The 22555-nt window shown below is 39.3% G+C and overlaps 2 protein-coding genes across 6 annotated transcripts in view; one reads left to right on the top strand and one right to left on the bottom strand.

Moving 5' to 3' along the window:
- The window catches only part of AGFG1 (ArfGAP with FG repeats 1), a 37328-nt gene extending 30504 nt beyond the window's left edge, over nucleotides 1-6824 (top strand). For 3 of the 5 annotated variants that reach the window (XM_050902698.1, XM_050902700.1, XM_050902703.1), the window contains 6 exons: nucleotides 560-743; nucleotides 1443-1522; nucleotides 1811-1903; nucleotides 4863-5021; nucleotides 5638-5729; nucleotides 6088-6824. In XM_050902698.1, coding sequence (XP_050758655.1) covers nucleotides 560-743; nucleotides 1443-1522; nucleotides 1811-1903; nucleotides 4863-5021; nucleotides 5638-5729; nucleotides 6088-6147 — 668 coding nt within the window. In that variant the 3' untranslated portion in view covers nucleotides 6148-6824. The remainder of the gene's footprint in view (nucleotides 1-559; nucleotides 744-1442; nucleotides 1523-1810; nucleotides 1904-4862; nucleotides 5022-5637; nucleotides 5730-6087) is intronic. The other 2 variants (XM_050902699.1, XM_050902702.1) reach the window with 1 other exon arrangement.
- Nucleotides 6825-10419: 3595 nt separating this feature from the next.
- Nucleotides 10420-17421, bottom strand: LOC127020247 (thiamine transporter 2-like). The gene is made up of 5 exons (XM_050902751.1): nucleotides 17272-17421; nucleotides 14384-15200; nucleotides 12016-12208; nucleotides 11359-11500; nucleotides 10420-10542 (listed from the first exon to the last, which is right to left on the bottom strand). Exons 1-5 carry the CDS (start codon nucleotides 17419-17421, stop codon nucleotides 10420-10422), a joined length of 1425 nt encoding a protein of 474 aa, XP_050758708.1.
- Between the last annotated feature and the right edge of the window lie 5134 nt (nucleotides 17422-22555).

The raw sequence follows: 22555 nt of genomic DNA on the forward strand, positions 1-22555 counted from the left end.
AATATATATTCTATATTTGTGCTAAAACCTATAGTGAAGGCTCTTGAATGGAGAGCTACAGTTGTTACAGGGACCTGCTAGAGTAGCTTTCCTACCTCTCTGCTACAAAAAGATTTGGCTTTACTTTTTTTATAAAGTAGTAGCAGTGATACTTGGATTTAGCTGATTTTAAGTTAGGAGAAAAAACTAGTTATTCTGTAACTTTTTTCTTCTCAAATGGTGTATAAAAACTTGTGTTGGTTTAATGTAGAGCTTTGTTCTGAAATAGATTATTTGAGGGTGTGTATTTTGTTAAATTTTCTAGTTGAAGATGATGGTAGTATTCAGTCATTATTTTCCAGGGAAACCAGAGGCTCTTTGGAGCTGCAGAATGTCTATAGAAGCATGACACTTTGCTTATAGCTGATGGCTCGTTAAACATTTTTTTTCCTGTAAGCCCTAGTGCATATTTAAAGTGTCCATAACTTTTAATCTGTCCATGAACTTTCATCTAGTTCTCAATGTTGGCAGGGCAGAAAGTGAACACATCTTCATCACTTTTAATCTGGTTTCTTTCTAGGTGGTAGTGAGCAAGGAAGTGGCTTCAGTACAGTAGTGTCAGCATCAGCAGGTCCTGCGTTGTCAGCCCCAAATCAGTCAAGTGCATCTTCAGACAAGTATGCGGCTCTAGCAGAATTAGACAGCGTGTTCAGCTCCACAGCAACCTCTAGTAACGCATATACTTCCACCAGTAACGTTAGCAGGTACTCTGTTAGAAGTAGCTGAGACTTCAGCCGAAAAGTAGCTCAAAGTTGTTTCTCAAATCTGGTTTTCTTCTCTAAATGGGGAAACGTTGAATGAGTTTAGAGTTACTACTGAAATTGCATCCTTTGTTTTAAATAATAGCAGTACTGTCTGATAGGATATTATAAGATGTAATTAAGAATACTTTGTCAGCAGAACGTTCTCTGCACCCTTCTAGTCATTACATGCTAAACCTGTTAGATGGTAACGCTTTCCTGTACAGAATAGTTGCATGCATACCGAAAATCATAGCATCATCCCTGGCAAAAAAATTATTCAGATATTTATAATGTAAATGGTGCCAACCACTTCTTTTTTTAGATCATTAAAGTAATAAATACCAAAGGCCTGTTATAGCTCTGCTTGATATTGCAAGTGCTCTTAAAGCTTCTGCTTTGCAACCTTTATGCTGGTGGCCTCTGTTCAATATTCTTTCTCCTGCTGTTGGTGGAGATGACTTTCTATTGCTCAGCACTAGTTATCGTCTCTGACCCTGGCATCAGGGGCTCAGTTCCTGGCATCAGTGAATTATATTGCAGTTTGCAGACTGCACATAAACATTCCTTTTCTATTCTTTTACATGCCAACAATAATTGTAAGTTGTATTTAATTGTTAAACAAGCAATTCTGACTTCACTGAATGTATGAATTATTTTCAGCAATGCTTTTGGAACAGTACCTGTGGCTGCTACCGCACAGACACAGCCTGCATCTTCAAGTGTGCCTGCTCCATTTGGAGGTATGTAAGTGTTACTAACACCATTTGTGGACTGTAAGCAAACATCTTACTAATTTTTAGTTGATAGTGCTATACTTTGACAGTAGTGATATTGAAGTTACTAAAGGATGCCAAGAAAGTACTGTTGTTGCGATGCATTTCAAATTAAGCATTTTGTTATCAATTCCTAATTTTTCATGTAATTTTAGATATTTATGCATCTCCATATAAAAGCTGTATAAACTTCATGTGAATCAGATTGGCTATTTTTAAAAGACTTTATTAAATAAAATGTTTTTAATCTTTCAGCAACACCTTCCACAAATCCATTTGTAGCTGCCCCTGTTGCCCCAGTGGCACCTTCAACAAATCCATTCCAGACCAATAGCCGAGGAGCAACAGGTTAGGAAAAAACCGCTAAGTGTTTGAGAAACTTTCTTTCAAGACTTGCATTGATTCCTTTTTTCATAGCTGTGTAATTTGTTCCTTAAAGATCTTCTGTATTATCTGTCTCTAGTCTATTTGATGTTGTGTGTTTTGTTCAATGTAGAGTACGATATTTATGAATAGGCTGCAGAAATCAACTTCAACTTTTTTTTTAGATCAGTGATGTTTTTTATTGGGCTGAGGACATTATTTTCCAGTTTCTGGCCCAATCCTAGGATTTCAAATGGTAGCCATGAAGAATGTTAAAATGATCTGTTTAAGATCTTCTAATACTACCTAAGCTATTTGTAGTCTTTGTATTACCAGTTGGGTACCTTCCAAGACTATGACCTTGGCTTTGAAGCATGCTTCATAGCAGGTTGCCCTGAAATCAGGGATCTTGAAAGCCCTGATGCTGAGCTGGTACACTTGCTTTTTTGATTTCTTTATTTCAAAGTCCTGAAAGCCCTCAAAATGAAAGAGCTGGAGCTAGAACCAGGAAAGATAAGGCGCTTGGACTGTTAGCTCCTCACCAGTCCCCTTATTCAGTACATTGGTGGTGTCCTTTATTTTTCTCTTTTGTAACAGTAAAGCATATGTTTAAATATAATCTTTACATTCATAAATTACACTAATTTTCTGGGGGAGGATTCTGTAGAATCATAATTCCATACACAAAAACTTAATCACTTTTTAAAAAAGCAAACTTGTACTTTTCTTCAAAACACTGCACTTGGATTTAGATGACTGCCAGATTATGCTAATTTTCCTCTCCAAAGACATTGCTAAATTTTGGCACTTTATTAACTGGACTTCCACAGATCTAAATCTGCTGATGTATGCATTTTAACATTGAGTTGTGCTTTGCTCAAAGTTTTAGGTAGGCTGAATTAAACTGATCAGGCTGAGTTAAAACTGAATTGATCAAATTCATGTCCTCTGCTAAAACAAATTCTGTTTTCAGTCCCTTTTGAGATATTATGCAGTTAAACTTGTTCGCCTATTTAATGCCCAAAATATCTTTTTCCTTATTTTAATCTCATTCCTAACTGTGCTATTCGTGGATTGTTAAGAACTTGTAGCCTCTTTAGATAAATGTGTTTGAATATGGCAACTCTATCCTTCCACCTTCTAAACTGCTTTCCTTGGCTTGCAGAGGTTCCAACCCTTTGGCAGCTATACTGATGTTATGTACTAGGTGACAGAGATAATGACTATAAGTAAAGATAATATTCTGCCCCTTTCAGTGTAAGGTGTAAACTTGTAGCTTGTCCTTTTATGCTAAGCTTTCTTTCTGCATGAACGTTGCTAATTATTAAATGGGAGATCTGTTTTGTAGCGTTTATTTCTAATGGTTTTCTTAACTTAATCTATTGCTGGTCATGCTATGGACGAATTGTTTGGTACATATACGTGTGTATATTTATATATAACTAAGAAATGACCATTCAAGAGTGTATAAATGATTTGACATTGTCTGGTCTCTTTGTGGCTTCCATAAGGCCTCTCGGGAGCAATGCACTCTCACATATTTCCTCAGGCTCATTTTGGTAGGTGGCCACATTTGGTATCAAGTTTCTTGTGGCTAATTGTTCTTGCTTGTAAAAGCTTATTGATAGCTATCTGGTTCTCTGCACGTAGAATTTCGGAAGAGGTTACGCTTTTTAAAATGGAGTGGGTGTGGGTATTTGGCAACTGGGCAAAGGGAGAGAAGAGCCTACATAGACAACCTATTAAGCAACTATAACAAAACCATTATTGATATCCTCCATGATCACAATATAATGCTAACAAGTTGAGTGACTCTTGAAGTTTCTACCAACAGTAGCTTGATGCCTTTTGGGATATCCCAAGTCACTGCTCATTTTGTTGTGCTTTTGTTTGCTGTTGTAGCAGGTTTTCCTGTTGAATAGCTTCTCTGCTAACTGTAACTTGAGAACAATGTTAATACCTTAGTTTTGCACGTACTTTGTCAACAGTTTATGTATGTGTAATGTCTTCCCCTTGAATACTTTTGGGGTAAATTTTTCAACTGATAATTAAATATATTAATTTTTTTTAAACAGTTGAGCTTGCATAAAATCTAACTTGTAACATTTCAAAAGAAAAGTCCTGTCTAATGTTTAACTAGAATAAAATGCCTGGTGTCTGTATTTGTGCCAAAAAAACTCCTATACGCTTCTCCTTTCAAGAATAACTCCCAAAAGACTGAATAATGGTTTTGTTACTACATTTTTGCACTTGATGTGCTCCTGTTTATTTGCTGAAGGCATGTGGAATTGCCTATGAGCTGTGTTCTTTACTTGAAATGTTCAGCAGAGAATCAGATGAAAAGTTTTGGGGTTTTTTTGTTTTAAGTCTTACCTCAACAGTAAGAGCGTTTGCAATAGGAACTTTGTGTGCAAATAATGTGCATGGTGAGAATTTCCTTTAAAGTGACATTAAGGATGGGATGAAGAGCGAGGGGATGCATGTATCCCTTATGATTTTTTTTTTGACTTGTAATTTCCTGTAATGCAGCTTGAAGTAGGAAGATCCTTTCATGCTTTTCTCAGGAGGAGAAAGAGGGGCTTATGCTGCCTGAAAGTGCTTGCTTCTGACGTGTACAGACTTTTACCAGAAAAACTCTGGGGGAAGTATATGATAATGTAGAGAATGTGAAAAATAACTTCCTTTTCAGAAAGTATATCTGAATGTACTGGATCTAGTAAATTTTAAATGATTCCATTCATTTTTAAAGTGCAAAACTAAATTATGCACCTAGTTGGTGGTGATCCAAGCTAACAAATCAGTTCAGTGGCTGTAGAAGTTGAACCGAACTTTTGTACGGTCCCTGAGGCATTAGGAGACTTTTCTTAACATGGCATTATAGTAATTTGTCTCATGAAAAAAGTGATTTCTTACAAATAATTGAATGTTATTTTTTGCCTACCAGCAGCAACATTTGGTACTGCGTCCATGAGCATGCCTGCAGGATTTGGAACTCCTGCCTCCTACAGTCTTCCTACTAGTTTTAGTGGCAACTTCCAGCAGCCCACGTTCCCAACCCAGGCAGCTTTCCCTCAACAGACTGCTTTTGCTCAGCAGCCAAATGGTAGGTCTATACGTTTTAGATAATCTTGTTTAAATCAGAAACAGGGAGAAAATGATCTGTCTGTAAGTTAGCAATAATGGGTGCATATTTATTTCTATATAAACTTGATAATAATATTGATGAGGGGTTCCCACGCTCTGTTTTGGCTCTGTAGTTGAGCTTTCTGACTTGGCTGTGTGCAATGACATAACTGAAATTTTACCATAATCTGATACTAAAATTATAAGTATTCCCAGGCTTAAAGGGTTTTTATGCAAGAAGGATTGTTTTGTCTTCATTTTTGGAGTCTCTGCAACTGATTAGAACACTTTCTCTAACTTCATAGAACACAGGCAAGAGAAAATTGGAAAGTACTTTCTCCCTAAATTTAATTGATAAAATAACATTGAAAAAAGTGCATATGTAGAAATTGGAAATCAATTAGTTCCAAACAGTTGAAACCAAACAAAGTCCAGCCATATTTTTTTTTACACTTACATTGCTGATAGTGTTTAAGTAGGGTCAGTCCTGCTGACTGTGCAGTCCAAGCTTCCACTTATTTTTGTGTGGGAGCTGCAGCAAAGAACTCTTTGAAGATTGGTTACTAGTATTAATATTTTCCACTTATCTTTCCAAGGAGCAGGTTTTGCTGCATTTGGACAGGCAAAGCCTGTAGTAACTCCTTTTGGACAAGTTGCAGCTGTTGGAGTATCTAGTAACCCTTTTATGGTAAGTGAGTTGTTGCATGATATTAATAACTTCTGTATGTCTGAAGAGGCATAACCTGTAACACACAAAGATTTTTTTTTTTGCTTCAAATAAGGGAAGGCAGCATGTGAGTCTCCTAAATGCAATTCGGTATTACAACAACATGGCATTTGTAAGGCTGTTCAAATCACAGGTACTTGTATACCATGCTCTTACAGTAGTGTAATTTCAGAGAACCACCAAAAAAAAAAGACTGCAACACAAACCAGAAATATTTCCTAAGAGGTGGTTTTCTTTTTTATGTCCTGCACTTATGATTTACAATATGGAAAAAAATCTTAAATATTTGTCTTATCTTTCTTCTTTCATTTTCCCCCAGGCTGGTGCACCAACAGGACAATTTCCAACAGGAAGCTCATCAACCAATCCTTTCTTATAGCCTTATAGACACTTTACCCAAAAGAACTCTTACGTGGTCACATAACATCTCTGCGCCTCTTGCACTGTTGTCTTGTTTCACTGATATTAGCTTTAAACACAAAAGAAGTCTTTAAGAAGTAAAAATAAAAGCCTGCATTGTGTACCTTCACAAAAATAAAACAAACAAAAAAAAATACACAAAACCCAAGAAAATCAACCCCCCCACCAGGTAATAACGTGCAAAACAGAGGGCTGTGGTAACATCCTCGAACCTGTGAACTGGCAGGTAAAAAGTAGCGGTATCATGTATATTAAAATTGGCTAATAAGTTATTGCAGATACCACATTCATTATGCTGCAGTACTGTACATATTTTTCTTAGAAAATAGCTATTTGTGCATATCAGTATTTGTAACTTTAACACATTGTTATGTGAAAAATGTTACTGGGAAATAGATCAGCCACTTTAAGGTGCTGTTGTATCTCTTGGAATGAATGAGCTACATCATTTTAACCATTGGTATTGGAAGTCATGAAGTTAAATTGAAGGTTTGTTCATTTCTCAAAATGTTTTCCTTTCCTAAGAGCTCTTCTATTTATACATGCCTAAATCTCTAATGTTAGAGGGATACCTGTCTGCATAATAAAGCTGATCATGTTTTGCTACAGTTTGCAGGTGAAAAAAATAAATATTAGAAAAAACAATTGTGTAGCATTATTTCTGTGCAGTAACATTTTATTGGGTTAAAACGTACATACTGTGAGTCTCATACACAGATGAGGTATCAAAAGCAATATGCTTAAAGGTGAGTTAAGCTTAAAATTTTCTTATGCCTCACTTGGATATGTTTCTTTGTGTCCTTGTGATTAAGCTTGCTGTTCTAGCTCAAGTGAAGTGACCTGTCGAACAGAAAAATGTTAAGTGAATTTGGACTATTTTGACAGAATAGCTGTGTAATGAAGGACACTGGAAGCAGTGAGGAGGGTAGTTACTTGAGAAATGGTTAGCTGCAAAAGACACGTCATTATGGGTGGCTAATGACAGTCTTTGAGCAAGACGTAGTTGTGATCAGAACAGTATGTGTAATAGCAGGCCAAGGTACCACAGATGTAAGAGCACTCTTTTTATTAAAAATTGATATATATTAGAAAGACCTCCTGTGGAATATTAAATTAATCGATTATTTTGTTTACTGGAATGTTTCTTGCCGTACTAGAATGGAATTTGTAGAGGGAAGAAATGTCTGGCTTGTCTAGTCTGTAATAGTAAGAAGGTTCAAGAAACATATAACTCTGCATCAGAGTAGTTGGTGATGGTGTTTTAAACACAGAGATAACTTGGCTTAAGTTCAAGTGTAATATTGGAACTAAGCAAATAATGTAAATATATCATGAATACATAAACTGCAAGCTTAAAAAAGGCTTCTGACCAGCTGGAGAATAAAATTCTAACAGCTTTTAGGATAACAGGAATAAAAAAGATCAGATTCCTTTTTGAGAAAAGGATGTGCAAGCCCATTTGAGACAAACGCGAAAATTCTTGAAGGTAAGTCTTGAAGGTAAGACATTTCACTTGTAATTGACTGCCTGAATGTTAGATCTGCTTATCTCTTGGGGAGCTGAAAGACTTGACCACTGCTTGTAAAAATACTTACGCCAGTGCTTTTGACTTCCATTGCCTGCCTATGGGGGTAGTAATTTCTGTATCTTATCTTTTTTTGAAGCTTTGGAGATCCCAAAGTGGAGGACAGGCAGTTTATACAACAAGCTGCTTATAGTAGCATTCCTTACTTAAATGTCTGTTTGCGTCCTGTTAGCATATTTAAAGTTAAAACAGACTTGAAGTCTGTCTTTTCCTTCTGATGAGGACTGCTGGATAGAGTATAGTGTATAGTTTAATTCCCAAGATTCTCTGGGAAATTCACTAAAACCCTCAGCAATTGAGGGTTTCCAGGACGTTCGTGATGCCCGTGCTCTCACCACTGTTTTTTAGCATAGTATAAATAGCTGTAGTTCTTCCCCATTGTTGACCTTACCTGTTTTGGGATAGTAACACATAAACGCAGTAGAGAGTGGGGAACTGCAAGGGTTCAGAAGGACTTGCGGAACACTTAAATATGCTTATTGCAGGGAACTGGACCAAATCAACCGAATGTCTCATCAACGAGATGAACAGCCTTGTGGAAGGGGAACAATCCTGTGCTCTCTTCACCAAAACTGATGTAAATTAAGCTTTGGGCAAGGGCTAATGAGATCAGCATCTATTGAAATTGTTCTGAACCAAATGAAGCTGATTACTGCTAAGAGATACTGAAATTCATTTAAGTATGCAAGGCATGTAGTTTTAGATTATGCTGCAGAAATAGTGGAATACCTTATTTTTCATAACTAGCTTGAATGCAGATAAAAGGTTAGCAACTTTTATATACACCACCACATCTGTTTAGTGTATGTTCACTAATTTTAAGTTTGTCAAACTCCAGACAAGTAGCTGAAGATCTTGTATTGTTTTGAGTCTCCTTTATATTGAGCAGAAGCTGACACCATAGCTGTTTTGTTGATTAGATTTTTAAAATAGCTATATTTACAAAATTAATTCTTCACCCATGATTATAAATGTTTTTGTCTTAGGTCTCTGCAGTTGTTCATGCAATTGCTCATGCAACTACCATAGTTGCCGAAAAGCTATACTTCTACTAGCTTTTCAGTATCCTCTGCTGCTTTAGCATCAAAGCACTTCACTTGATAACTTTAGCTCTCTCACACAGAAATTAATGTGGAGACCTTTTAGATTAATACTTTTAATCCTAATATGTCAGCTCTTGTGTGTAAGAAGATGCTGTAAGAGGTACATCCTGAGTTCTACAAGGCAGACGTGATGCCCACGTACTGCAGTTCAAAGTTATTTAATGGCTGCAAACTCCCAAGCACTGTGTTGAAACAAATGCTGAGGCAAGAAATTAATTTGAAAAGTACCAAATTTAGTTGGAATTCCTGGAAGAGAACTATAAATATGATGCAAGTATTCTGCTCTCTTGAAGGGAAAACTTAACTGGGGCATAAAGGCAAGCTCAAGCAGCTTTTAAAAGTATGTTTTTAAAGGAATTAATGATTTTTACTTTCCTGTGAGCTGAATTGGGGGAAACATGAGTTACTTCTCACTCTTGGCAAATCTGTAAGTTGTGGTAAAGGAACACAGTGGAATTTGCTGCTGTCTGATACAGTTGACTCCAAAGTGGACATTATTGAACACGGTTGAAAGAACATTCCCTAATTAGCTTTAGTTATATCTAAACTTTTAGTTGTGTTATTTAAGTAAGACTGCCTTGTGTAGAAATTGAAGTGTCTCCCCATGGGTTAAAAATAAGAAGTTAGTTTAGGAGATTTTTTTTTGCTTCCAAAGATAATTAAGTGTGGGTTGTGGCAGTTGTCAGGCATAATTAATGCAATGCTTCTCAAGACAGACACTCAAAGGGAGGGTTAGTGTGTTGTGTTCGTACACCTTCAACAAACTCACAGTAAAGCTGTCACTGCATCAGTAGCAGTTTATCTGTATATAATGAGATATTTTCCTTACAGTCCTGTAACTTCAGATTTCTGAGGAGTGCATTGTCTGTGTGGAATCCCAAATAGACTGCATTTGGCCATTTGTAAATGAAAGTTGCAGTATTGCTATGCTATATAGCATTGTAGTAATCTACCTTTGAACATACAGAAGTAGTGTCTTTTGGAAAAAAACTGGTTTATTGCTATTTGTTAACTTGCTTCAAAAATGCATGTCACAACTTCCAGTTGAAAAAGTCTTAAGTTTTCAAAAGGCTTCTGTGGCAAGCTTTCCAACAGATCATGTAGCTGCTATGGGGCAACTGCTTCTTTAGATTCCCTAGGAACGTTTGAAGGTCTTATGTCTATGACTAAAGTGCCTTTAATTGAAATAGTAAAAGTGAAAGTTCAAAGGTTGTGTTCTACAAGCTCTTCTGTTGTGAGGTTCAGGTATGTGTATGTACTTGCTTGTTGTGCTCATTGAGCATTAACAGAAGTTCTGGTGTCAGATCACTAAATTTGAGTTGAACTAGAAGATCGATTGAGGATTGTTTGGTGTTAAACTACTGGTGAAGAAAACAGACAAAATGCATCATCCTGTTGACAAAGCTCTCTATGCTGTAGGCTCATAAACAGCCTGTTTCACCATTGACCAGTCTTGATTGAGCATTACGTTTCTCCTAATTCACTGTTCAGATGATGCAGCCTTCTGCACTGTTGCTTGCAACCATTCTTTTTGTCTCCGTTGTTAATGATCGATGCTTTCACCAGCCGCACTGGTATTTCTGCATTTGATGGAGATAATGGTGTATATGCTTCTGATCAGGAAAATTCCAGCTATGACTGTAAAGTAGCTGCCATAAATGAGAAACTGGGAAATGGAGGTGGGGAAGAAGGAGAAGGAAGAGTCAAAACCTGCTCTTGCTGTAAGGTATTAACTTAAGGGGTGTCCCTCCACTGCCCCCTTCCCTGTCACCCATGCCCCAAAATGATCCCATCTTGAAAGGATTCAAGAAGTCTGGCTGCTTGACTTCATACTGTAGGAAGTCTGCGGCTGTAAAAGGAGGGGGAGAGAATACTCTGTCATGTGCTTCCCCTCCCCACCTCAGTAAGGGAGGAGGACAGCTGCCCTGCACTTTCTGGCTCTTCTCTGAAAAGATGAAAGCTAGAAACTTGGACCTCATGCAGTATGTAAGTTTAAACTTTAAATTTAGAAATTTAATGGGGAATCATGAGATCAGGTAATTTTCAGAATTACAGTAACTTAAAGGTGCATTCAATGAAACTATGTAACTTAGAATTACCCTAGTAATAGACCCATAGATTGCCTTTCAGCTTGCTTCCTGCTTCTGTTTAGGGTATTTTGACAATAAACTGGTGGATGGTAAGCCTTTAAATAAAAAATAATTTAAAAAACCCCCAACCCTGAGTAATAGGTGGTGGTCTTTCCTTGTGCTCTATGAAAATATTCTTAAACTTTTTGCAAAAATGCAAAATTGGCAGAACTAGAGGACAAGTAGGTTGTAGTAGCTACTGGCAGTTCACTTTAAATGAACCTGTTTTTCAAGTGAGTAACTGTCCTAAGCTAGCACGTTACCTACTATCTTCCCAAAGGCTAATCTTGGAGTAGAACCCTCTTTTGGAGGAGAGTAGGGGAACTGAGGGCAGCGTGAGTAATGTAGCTTACCTGGGTGCTGATATCCAGTCCCAGACCTTTTGCATCTACTACAACAACAGTTAAAATTGTCTGAATCACCAGTGCAACAAAGTTGTTGAAGCCAAACATCAAAGCATAACGCTCCATGCTTAGATTGACAGCAATCTGAAACCTGAAAATTGATGTACAGGTTAGCTAAACAATGGAGAACAAGGACGTTTGCAGTTTACTTATGGGAGGAAGTTTGGGAACAATTTAATGTGCACAGTAGATTCTTCAAAGCCTCTTCAATCTTGGCTATTAAGCTTTAACAGCTTCATTTTGGCAGAAATCCCTTGTTTTTCTGGCTTTGGCACTTTTGTGCATCCTACTTTTACTTATTTGGTGGATATTTTTGCTAAATAAAGACCCGTATATGTGCATTTGATCATTTAGAGAATACTTGTACATAGATCACTCAACAGCTAAATGCAGAATAAGGTAATTTCTGACTTGGAGTAACCTATTGTAATGGTTAGGTCATATAATTTTAAGCATAGTTTTATATAAGCTAGAAATAATAAGTGCTGCTGTCATGACCTATTTAAAAATCTTATTTCTAGGGAAACTTTCAGTAAAATTTTGATGAATTTAAATGTGACACTGATTTAAAGCAATTTAATTAGAACAGTTGGGTATTATACTTACGTTGCTATTGTTATAAGAAGCATATAGCATGCTTTAAACACAAGGTAACCAGCATAACATGCCCAGATGTTATCAGTAAAGTGCATGAGAAACAGAGAACCAGCATCCATTGCAGAGAAAATTCCTAAAGCCAGTTCACCAGAAAGATCCCAGTTTACTTTGACATATCCAACTGCCATGGATGTTGCTGAACCTAAAAATTTAAAAGTAATAATTATAACTCTGAAACATCATCCTTCTAGAACCATTCCATAACTGTGTGAATGGATCACACCAGGAGCTCTTGAGACTGTTACGGTCACAATGGGCTTTGATAATGGTGTGGCTTATCTTGTTTAGTGGTATGGGAGTCTTCTGTTTGGGTTTTTTCTCCTTGCTTACAGAGCCTTCACAGACTGAAGTACTCTGAGAAAGTGCCTCATGCCTAAGGCTGGAGGCAGCAGTGTACAGTCTATTGTTGTTACTCCATTTTTTGACAACTGTGAGCAAAGAGAAGAACAATCCCACCAAGCATTTTCTGCCAAAATATGCATAATGGAGTTTAATTCCTTCAGGTAAAGATCTTTATGAAACTAAAATCCATTGCACTCCTTCACGCTTTCTTTTTTTATGAAAGCGTCTTTTCGGTTTCTGGTGGAAAAACCTTACGAACTGCATTTGTCAATGCCTTATTGACTGTCACATATAGTAAAAACCCTTACTTAAGTGTAATATGGTATAACAAACCCCAGTGCCTTGATTTTTTTAAAAAAATTTTTTTTTATTCTCTGCAATAATGATGAGGCTTACTTTTCTCCCCATCTCAATTCTGGAGAAATACCTTCTACTGCTTTAAGAAGGCTATCCAGCTATGGGGTTTTTTATGCTCCTTTAGCACAGAGTCTCCCGTAGGTTTATGAAAGCTCTTTGAAACACAGTGTGCGGAGGTTAGTAGCTCAAATGCAAAGAGAAGTCTGGTCCAGGCAGGTTATACAGCAGTGAGTTACTGGAGTCTAGAGAGTACCAGTTGCCCAGATGTTTTCAGGCAGGCTAGCACACTAGTGCAAAACTGGACTTCATTTGCTGCTTGTATGTGCTCTTCATCAGAATTACAAAAGTCATAGCAGGCCTACTCCTTTGGTCCATCACTGCTATAACCAGAGGTTCCTAGTACTGTGAGTACTTTCTGTACCCTGAAATAGTATCAAGTGCCAGAGGGTGTAAAAGCAAGAAAGCCCTTGGGAATAGTGCTCAAGCCAGTAGTCTGAGACGTTTTGGAGTAGCTTCAGTAAAATGCATTTTCATGCTGATTGCAGGGAGGAAGAGTAAACTGACAGTTCCCTGTAGAACTGTGAGATAAGGCTCCTGGTATGAAGGAGGAGACATAGCTGTGTTAATGTGAGCTTGAAAATGAGGCTGCATTGGTACTGCAGAGCTATTTAAATGAGTTGCACTTTGCCCGTATGCCTTCTATTCTATGGCCAAAGAAGAATGTCATTTGGATGGACCAAGTAACTGTAATGAGAATCAGAATGGCTGAGGTTGGAAGAGACCTCTGGAGATCACCTAGCCCTGCTAAACGCAGGGTCAACTAGAGCAAGCCGCTCAGGATTGTGTCTAGGTTTTGAACATCTCCAAGGATGGAGAGTCCATACCTCTGGCCAACCTGTTCCAGTGTTAAATCACCCTTACAATAAAAATGTTCTTGTATGTTTAAGTGGAACTTTATTTAAATTTGTCACTGGGCACCACTGGGAAGAGTCTGGCTCTCTCCTCTTTACTCCTTCCCTTCAAGTCTTTATGCACATTTAAAAGATCCCTTGTTTTCTCAAGGCTAAACAATTGCAGTGCTCTCAGTCTCCCCTTGTATGTCAAACTCATCGATCAGGATACAGATGCAGTCACAGAATATTTGTTCAGGAGCACTCATCCTAAAATGATCTTTAATCCACTGTCTAAATGGACCATTTAGAGCAGTGTATCTGTTAATATGCTCTTAATTCTTTAAAACACCTAGCTTAAGGTGTATTTGAGGGAGGAATAGGCAAGGTGTCATTGCACAGGGTTTTTGAACTGCTTACTTGGGGTTAAATTCACGGTCTAAACAGAGCTGTGAACTTAAACTCTTAAAACATTTGATGCAATGAGGCTCCCCTAAGAAGGAAAAGCTTATATCTATATGTTTTTGAAGATTATTTTTGAAGACCCCACTGATAAAGTTGTACAGTAAAAACATGCTTTGCACGCTTTGTTTGGGTGTTACATTGGAGGCTGTTGCTGTTGATCTTGGTCCTTATAGGAGATAAAAAGAAAGGCACCAAAGGCATTGCTGAAGAATGCCATCAGCACAGGATGGGTTAGAAGTAGTTGCTAATGATCTTTTACTTACCTAAAAAAGTTGCTATAGCTTCAACAGCTCCATTGTACACTGCAGAGCTGTGAGAGGGGGCTCTGAAGTCCCACAGCACTTGGATATAATTCAGAACCTGGTTAAAGCCTGCAGTAGCCAGAGCCCACCACAGGGACCAGTAGAGAAGTTTCCTAGAGCTGTAGCAATCCCTCAAGTCCTTGCTCAGCTGCACCAGCACTCTGAGCACATGATTCTGGGGCTGGGGATTATCAGCCGCCCGTTCAGGTGCTGGTCCCCTGTCAGCAGATACAGAGCTCTTGTCCTCTTGGCAGCTCGCTGGCCTGTCGGAGCAGACCGTAGCCACAACTTTATCTGGTCCTGGGAGAGTTTCCGAGACATCTTTCCTGTGGAAGAACATACTCTTTTGAGGCATTGGGAGGAAAAACGAACACACGAACGCCAGGGACACGGAAGCCAAAGTAATGGCGTTAAGGTGAAAGTAGGATACGTCTGCTAAGGAAACCAGCAGCTGTCCCAGCACCGCCGCAACGGTGGCTGCAACAAGAGTGATACTTCTGCAATAGCTCGTCACTCTCTGATAGTGATCGGTGCTGACGACACTGTAGATGTAGGCGTAATAGGCGACCTCGGTGGCTGTCACCATCCCGTAGAAGAATTCCACCACCTGCATGGCCACCAGTCCGTGTGCGAAGAGGAGCAAGAGCCACGTGACGATGAAGCTGATGCCCTGGAGGAGGAGGATGGGCTTGTAGCGCACGTAGTCTGTAATCAGGAAGACTGGGAAAAGGAGTGCAAGGTAGGAGTATGTCCAAACTGGGAAAATCTGGTTGGTAACCTAGAAGAGAATAAAAGAGGAAGTATTTTTTAAAAAATACATTTAAAATGTTGGTTTCGAAGCTTTTTGATGATAGTATTGAAGGACCATAGTTGTGGTGACAGGCAACATTGAATTGTGTGAATTGTGTAGACTTAAACTGCCTTAATCTACAAAACTGTAAATGTACTCCTTAAGAGGCAAAGATAGTGATGCTAGGCTCCACTACATAAACAGGTAGATTGGCTTAAAACATCATTCTAGTAAAGGCCTATGAAGAAGGCAGATTTTGATGTGCAGCTGTTCAGAGCAATTATAACGGTGTTTGTGTCAGAGGAAAGTCTGTCCAGCATCAAATCCTATTCCCCACAGTAGCTGAAAATGAATGCCTATTTAGTTTTAACTTTTATGTGAGCCATTGTATACCTTTGGTCATCTCTCTCCTTTGTTAGAATTAGAAAAAAAATGCATATGCCTCTTACGATGGGGGAATTGGAACTGTACATAGTAAGTGTGTAGCTGTAACTACGTTATCTTCACCTTCTATGTTTTCTTCAAATGTAATGTGTAAGAAGTAAGCAAGTCTTTGATGGAACAGTATTTTGGTAAGTTTCAGTTGGCCTTCAATGCATAGATGCTCTGAAAAGAAATTCTTTCTCTTTTTCTAAAGCTGATCTGCATTCAGGTTGGAAGGTGCTGTTTACTGTTGCCGCTAAAGCTCAGTGCTTGCCCAGGCAGCTTGACTACAGCTGGGGGGGGACCCCTTCTTTTAGATACAGTCACAGAAAAAATTCACTTTGTGCAAGTTGCCTGTTTTGGGGAGGTCTTATCCAGTAACTGCTGGACCTGCTAGGGTACCCATTCATGATCACTCGTTCTCTGCTTAAGCAATTAGACTAGAAAGGAATTGTTTCAAATGCTGGAGGAGCAACTGTACGTGGTTATCTTTTTACTTCTGAACTGGTACTGGAGAGAGTTGCATGGTGAGCAGCAGGTTCACTATATCTTTCTGGGTGACTTCTTTTGTTTCTCTGAACTTTAATTAGAATTTTTAAGTGTTTGCCTGAAACTTATGGAATTAGCTCACCAGAGGTGAGTTTGGCTGAAAGAGCCAGTGTCTGTATTATACTTATTTTTGAGTTAAGGATTCTTGCTGAAATCAGAATTAAGGCGTCCTATCATGCTATTTGTGTATTTCATGCAAGAGAGAAAATTTCCCTTTGTGGTTAAAAAAAATAATAAAAAGGGGGGGAAACCCCCCCCCCCCCCAAAACCCAAACCGCTAATACTCTTTTTTTTTGGCAGAAACCTTGGGTTCACACTATGGTAGCAGATTCTGCCTTAAGATTTGCTAGTGCACATCAGGAATGCCTGGTCTTTGTATTAGCTGTATGTGGGTGTACCAAGCTTGTGTTTTTGAATTATACCATTAGCTCCATGACTCAGCCACTTGTTAACTATGTCCCCTTTTGTTGGGAAGTGTACTCCTGAAGCAGCCAGTGCTGAACAAAGGAGCAGAGCAAGGAAACTTGCAGTGCATGCTTTTCTCAAAAAAAAAAAAAAAAAAAAAAAAAACCAAACCAAAAAAACAACAACAAAACAAAACCCAAACCCCAAACAACTTTTGAATGTGAATCTGACTTCCACAGGTTAATGAATGCATAAAACAGCTCTGTAATGTAGGTAATAATCTAACAGTTCATAAGGGGAAGCCTGCTTGGTTTTCTTATGATTTGCAATCACTGTGTCACTGTCAGTGTAATCAATTCCATGATAAGTATAAATAAATCTTAGTGTTGCCCCTCCTCTGGGGTTCTAGGTGGAGAGAGGAACTAGCTGACCTGATTTTGCTGAAAATATCAATTCTTAACAACCACCAAAGTGGTTTCAGAGTCGTAAGAATGTAGGGACTTTAAAGTTTTGACCTCCTGCAAAATAGATGACTCCTTACTCTTTTCCAGAAGCATCTTAAATATGAGTCTCTAGATAAAATATACCTGTGTTATTGGACACTCCATTTCCCCTTCAGTTATTGCTGTAAGACTTAATGCTTAAAGCATTGTAGTTATTACTTAAGAGAATAGTTACATACCTCTTCAATCGTTAGGTTTTTGTTTGGTCCGGTTAGATAAGGAGTGAGAAAAGATTCTGATGGCCTCATTGTGGAGAAAAATCCATTCGCACAGATGATCAGTGTGGGATAAATCCAGCTGCGGCCTACGGCTCCCTTCCAGCAATCCATAGTCTACCTAAAAAAAAAAAAAAAGGTAGAGAAGAAACGAGCACACCAGGAGTTTTATAAAGATGCTCTTCACAGTTGGTAAAAATTCATTTGCCAGTTTACTTTTTGACTAACCCTACTTCAGCTAATGTTTCTCTCACTGAACCTGCCAGCGATTACAGATGCAGCTTGTAAACGAACAACTTGGATCAAGGTGCATCGGCGGTGGTAAACTCCAGCCTCTACCAAAGGTTGTTCTTAGTGACGTACTTAGAATTGAGTGGAGGTATCCTAGCGGAAGAATAAAGTTCCTTTAGTGTCTCATTTGCAAATAAATGAGTGGGCAAACTGTGCGATTAAAGCTCATTCTCAGCACGCTCAAGGAGGCTTTTTTCTGTTGATTTGCAGCCTGAGCGCCAAGTGGAACAACAGAAGTGCAAGCCTTTTTGCAGACAATAAAAGCCACCAGCCAGCTCACAACCCATTGTGAGCTCGGTTTCTTCAAAACGCTTTAATGCTCAACATATTTCTTGCACTCCAGTCATTTGAGTGGGTGAAGAAAGATGCAGAAACTATCGGCTCATGGTACCTGCTCAGACTTAGAAAAGAGGAATCTTGACTTCACTTTTGAAAGTGATGATCGAAAGGAAAAGAATGAGACTGACTTCTTCGCTGTAGTTGGCAGCCAAAAAAAGTCTACAGAGATTTGGGTTTTTTAAGCTTATTTTACTTGTTTTGCGGTAGAAAGTCAATTCCACTGTTCCTGGAAAACAAGTGAAATAAGAATGTTCTGAAACATAAAAGAATGAAAGCAAAGCACCGACTGATGTTTCATCAAGCTGTTACAAGCTATTTCTTTTAAATTGTTGAATTCCATTTTATAGCAGGCACTCTTTCAAAAGTGCTTCTACTTGCACTGTGAGATTGTAGTTATTAAAACTTAGCTTAAATACTATGTTATTAAGGCAGTATTTCTGTGACCTCAGAGGAATGTTACAAAAACCAGCCCTAACCTTGAAACTTAATTTTAAATGATTGCCTCTGATTATCATCTTTCTCTTACAAATCATTGTATATAAAATATAGCCTGTATTATCCTTAACTCTAGATCTGCTTTGAAATCTTTTGGTATCTGTTATCTTTTAAAATAAATATATATTAAACCCTGGACTGATCGATAACATCAGCATAAATCTTGCATCACTTCCAAATGCACTGAGCAAGTGAGTGGCCAGCACGCTTCCAAATAACTCTGAAGGTAATGAATTACCTGTCAAAGCTGTGGCTGAGGTGCATTTGCTGTAGATTCATGTGCAGTTTCCTCCTAGGATGACTTTCTGTCTTGTAGAAGAGAAGTTAGAAACCACCCTTTAGGACTGGAGGTAATAAGAAATTTCTGTGTCTTTTTGTTTCCTAAATGTTCTTTCTAAAATTGATAAAATGGTAACAGAATTTAAATAGTAATAATAATTCATTACAGCTGCTCTTGCTTGCAGAACTTGTCCATGGAGATTGCAGGGAAGCTTTCTCCTTTACAGGTTTTGTCAGCAAACTGAGTTCTAATTTTAAGATAAAGCTTTAAGACTCACAGTAGCTAATGATTAATAAAAACTGACATGGCAAGAAAGCAATCACTTGATTGCTTTTGTGTTAATAAATACCTTTACAAGCTCTGATCTCTGAGTCATGGATAAAACACAGCACCCATTTTACAGTTTGGGCTGACACTGACCCTCCCCTGCACATAGCACAGTGGCCTCTGGGCTGATGGGGTCTCTTCTGACTCTCCTGGCTTTGCTGGGGGTGCGGGGAGGTAGGACATCGAATACCTCATACTATTAGTTGGCCAGGAATTACTTCTATATAAGGACCAATTTGTCACTTAAGGGCAAATAGACAAGAAGATAAGAAGCTTCTAAATCTAGCTTCTAAGCTAAAAAATCAAAACAGAACTGCTTCAGAGAAATGCTGCGGCTTTGCTTTCCTTTACCCCATTTTTTTTAGACTGGACTCACTACGTCTTCCAAGGTTCATCGGAGGACAGAGTTGACCCTGAAGCCTGTTGGCGGGATGTGTATTGACACTGGGAGCAAACGGTGTGGCCCTGGTAGGAGGGGGCCCCACGTGCTACCCCGAGCAGCTTTGTGAGCTGGACAGAGCCTGGGCTTGTTCTACAGGTATGGGAAGTTCTCGTGCTGCTTGAGTGTGTAGTGCAACTGGGCAGGCAAGTGTTCAGAGAAGCCAGGCTTGCCTCTGCGTTTCATTCTCTTTCTTTACCAATGGCTTCCGAGAAAGGAAAAGAACCATGGGGAAGATGCTGCTGGGTAGGTCTACTGGCCTGCTGAAAGGTGGCTGCCAACTAGCATTTCTCTGCTAACCCGCACAGTGCTTGGTTAATATCTGCTTGCTTTGAATACAAAGACACAATTTGTTTGCTGCCTTGTTGGCCAGAACTGGCCTTATCAGCTTGCTGGACTGTATCTTCATGGAAGACTTGTGCTCAAACCCACTAATGTTTCAAAGGTAGCTAGTGGTGTAGTTAGAGGGGGTTGTAGCTATGGGGAGTGATGTGCTCAGCTCTGGATTTTCGTATTTATGTGGAATCCTTTCGTATGCTGGGAAGAAGATAAGCACTTAATACTAAAAGCTGCAAGGAGAGGTGAATTTGTTCAGAGTTTCCTTTTCCTGCAGAACTAGAAACTGTGGTTCCAGCCTTGCTCATAACCTGCCAAGCCTCAACTATCTCCTCTCCAAAGAGTATGTGTGTATGTACATGAACACACAGGTAGATGTGTGCATCTTACTGTTTTGGATGAAATCTCTAACCGATTGCTGGGTTAATACCAATTTGCAGCTGAAAACCCAGGGTAACGTAAGGCCTCACCTTTCTCTTGCTGTTGTTTCTGCCTCCAATGTGTCATGTCCTTCCTAACACTCCCAAGAGCTGCCCTCTTCCTTCCTTCCCTACTCCTTCCCTCCTCCCCGCCCTCCCCCCCCCATGCTCCCCCCAACTCCCAACCTCAGAATCTTTCTTTTGGAAATTTGAGAGAATAGGAATAGATTATTATTTTTTTTAAGTCTTATGTGTTTTCTGAAGATAGTGTTCTCTACAGCTGCAAACCAAATACATTGTGTCTGCTTGGTTCCTTTGCTCCTTAGTGGCATCCCATATACATGGAAAGCAGTGAGCTCTGACCAGTTTAGAACGTAAGAATTTTTATGGTTATTTCTATCAGTTTTTCTAGCTCCCTTCCTGCAGCTTACTACTGCCATTATTTTTTTAATAATAGCAAAAAGTTTCACATGTTGCTGATTCCTTTCCTTTTGGCAGATGCTACATAGACAGAAACACTTGTTAACTTTCTGTACCAAAGGCAGTTTCAGACTGTGGAGCTTGCAATACCAAGTTCCTCTTTTTCATTTAAACACAAACTCTAGTTAGCTTCTAGTCCAGGACTGGCACCTAGTTCTTCAGCTAAATGCCTCAAAAGAAGATTCCTACTCACAAGGAAAAGTAAAACAAAATAGTCCTTGCTCTGCTGGACTTTGTCCCCATTTCTTCAGGCAGGAATATCATGCCCTCAGTTCTGCAGCAATAAAAGATACTTACTGCTTAGTGGAGACTAAGTACATCTCCCGCTTTTACAACTGCATTGGTTAAGTTGTTCTGCTTAGAGCCAGTTTACAACAGAGAATGTCCACGCAATGCACAATAGTAAACAAAAAGCCTAGAAAATGAGCTGAGTTCATTTGGTCAAATCCTACCAATTCTTCTTGTGACTTGAAACAAATTGCTTCTCTCCTGCCCGCTCTCGCCTCTGGGCAGTTTGTCTAGTTGCAGTATATGACAATTGTATGAAAAGCACATATGTCTGTACAAATGATAACTTGTGTCTCCGCAGGAAAAATATTATTCTGTAAATGCTAAGTATTTTCTATTTTTATTAGTTAGATGTAGGTATTGGAAGCTAGAAGCAAACAGCAGTACAGAAATAGCTTTAACATATGGGTATAATTTATATTAAATTAGGCATTCACTACGCAAACTCATTTATAGTCTCTTTTTTCTTCTCCTGGACTCTCCTTTGTGCTGGACTAAATTAGCTGTAGGACTTGAAGTTTCTTGATAAATTCTGAGCTGCTGACCCTGCCAGATCCTTGGCCAAGATCAGTGGACCTCCCTCATTTGGCACTCAAAAGCACACATGATGCTAGCTTTTTGTTTTAGTAATACATCTTCTTGGATATTCATGTTAATCTGCAGTTTTCGTGTGTGGAGTCAGCCAAATTTCTCCACAATGTACTTCTCTGGTTTTAGTCCATACTACTCAATCCGTTGGATATTTTTTCTTTTCCTGTTGAAACAGGAAGACACTTAGTCCTGAATTTAATTTTACTGGAAGTACAAGGAAAGGAGTGGGACTCTTTCATTTTGTTTTAACTCTCAAGTTTTTCCCTTCTGGGCTGAGATTGCTGTGGACTCAGTAGAATCATACAATTTTTTGGGTTGGAAAGGACCTTAAAGATCATCCACTTCCAACCCCCTTGCCCTAGGCAGGGACACCTTCCCTTGCCATGGGCAGGGACACCTTCCACTAGACCAGGTTGCTCAAAGCCCCATCCAACCTGGCCTTGAACACTTCCAGGGAGGGGGCATCCACAACCTCTCTGCGCAACCTGTTCCAGTGCCTCACCACCCTCACAGTGAAGAACTTCTTCCTTACATCTAATCTAAATCTACCCTCTTTCAGTTTAAAGCCATTACCCCTTGTCCTATCACTACATGCCCTTGTAAAAAGTCCCTCTCCAGCTTGCTTGTAGGCCCCCTTTAGGTACTGGAAGGCTTCTGTTCTCCAGGCTGAACAACCCCAACTCTCTCAGCCTGTCTTCGTAGGAGAGGTGCTCCAGCCCTCTCTCTGACCATCTTCGTGGCCCTCCTCTGGGCTTGCTCCAACAGGTCCGTGTCCTTCTTATGTTGGGGGCCCCAGAGCTGAACGCAGTACTCCAGGTGGGGTCTCAGAAGAGCAGAGTAGAGGGGCAGAATCACTTCCCTCAACCTGCTGGTCACGCTTCTTTTGATGCAGCCCAGGATGCGGTTGGCTTTCTGGGCTACAAGCGTGCATTGCCGGGTCACGTTGAGCTTCTCGTCACCCAA

This window comes from Gymnogyps californianus, chromosome 10, assembly GCF_018139145.2.
Source record: "Gymnogyps californianus isolate 813 chromosome 10, ASM1813914v2, whole genome shotgun sequence".
Taxonomy (NCBI): Eukaryota; Metazoa; Chordata; class Aves; order Accipitriformes; family Cathartidae; genus Gymnogyps; species Gymnogyps californianus.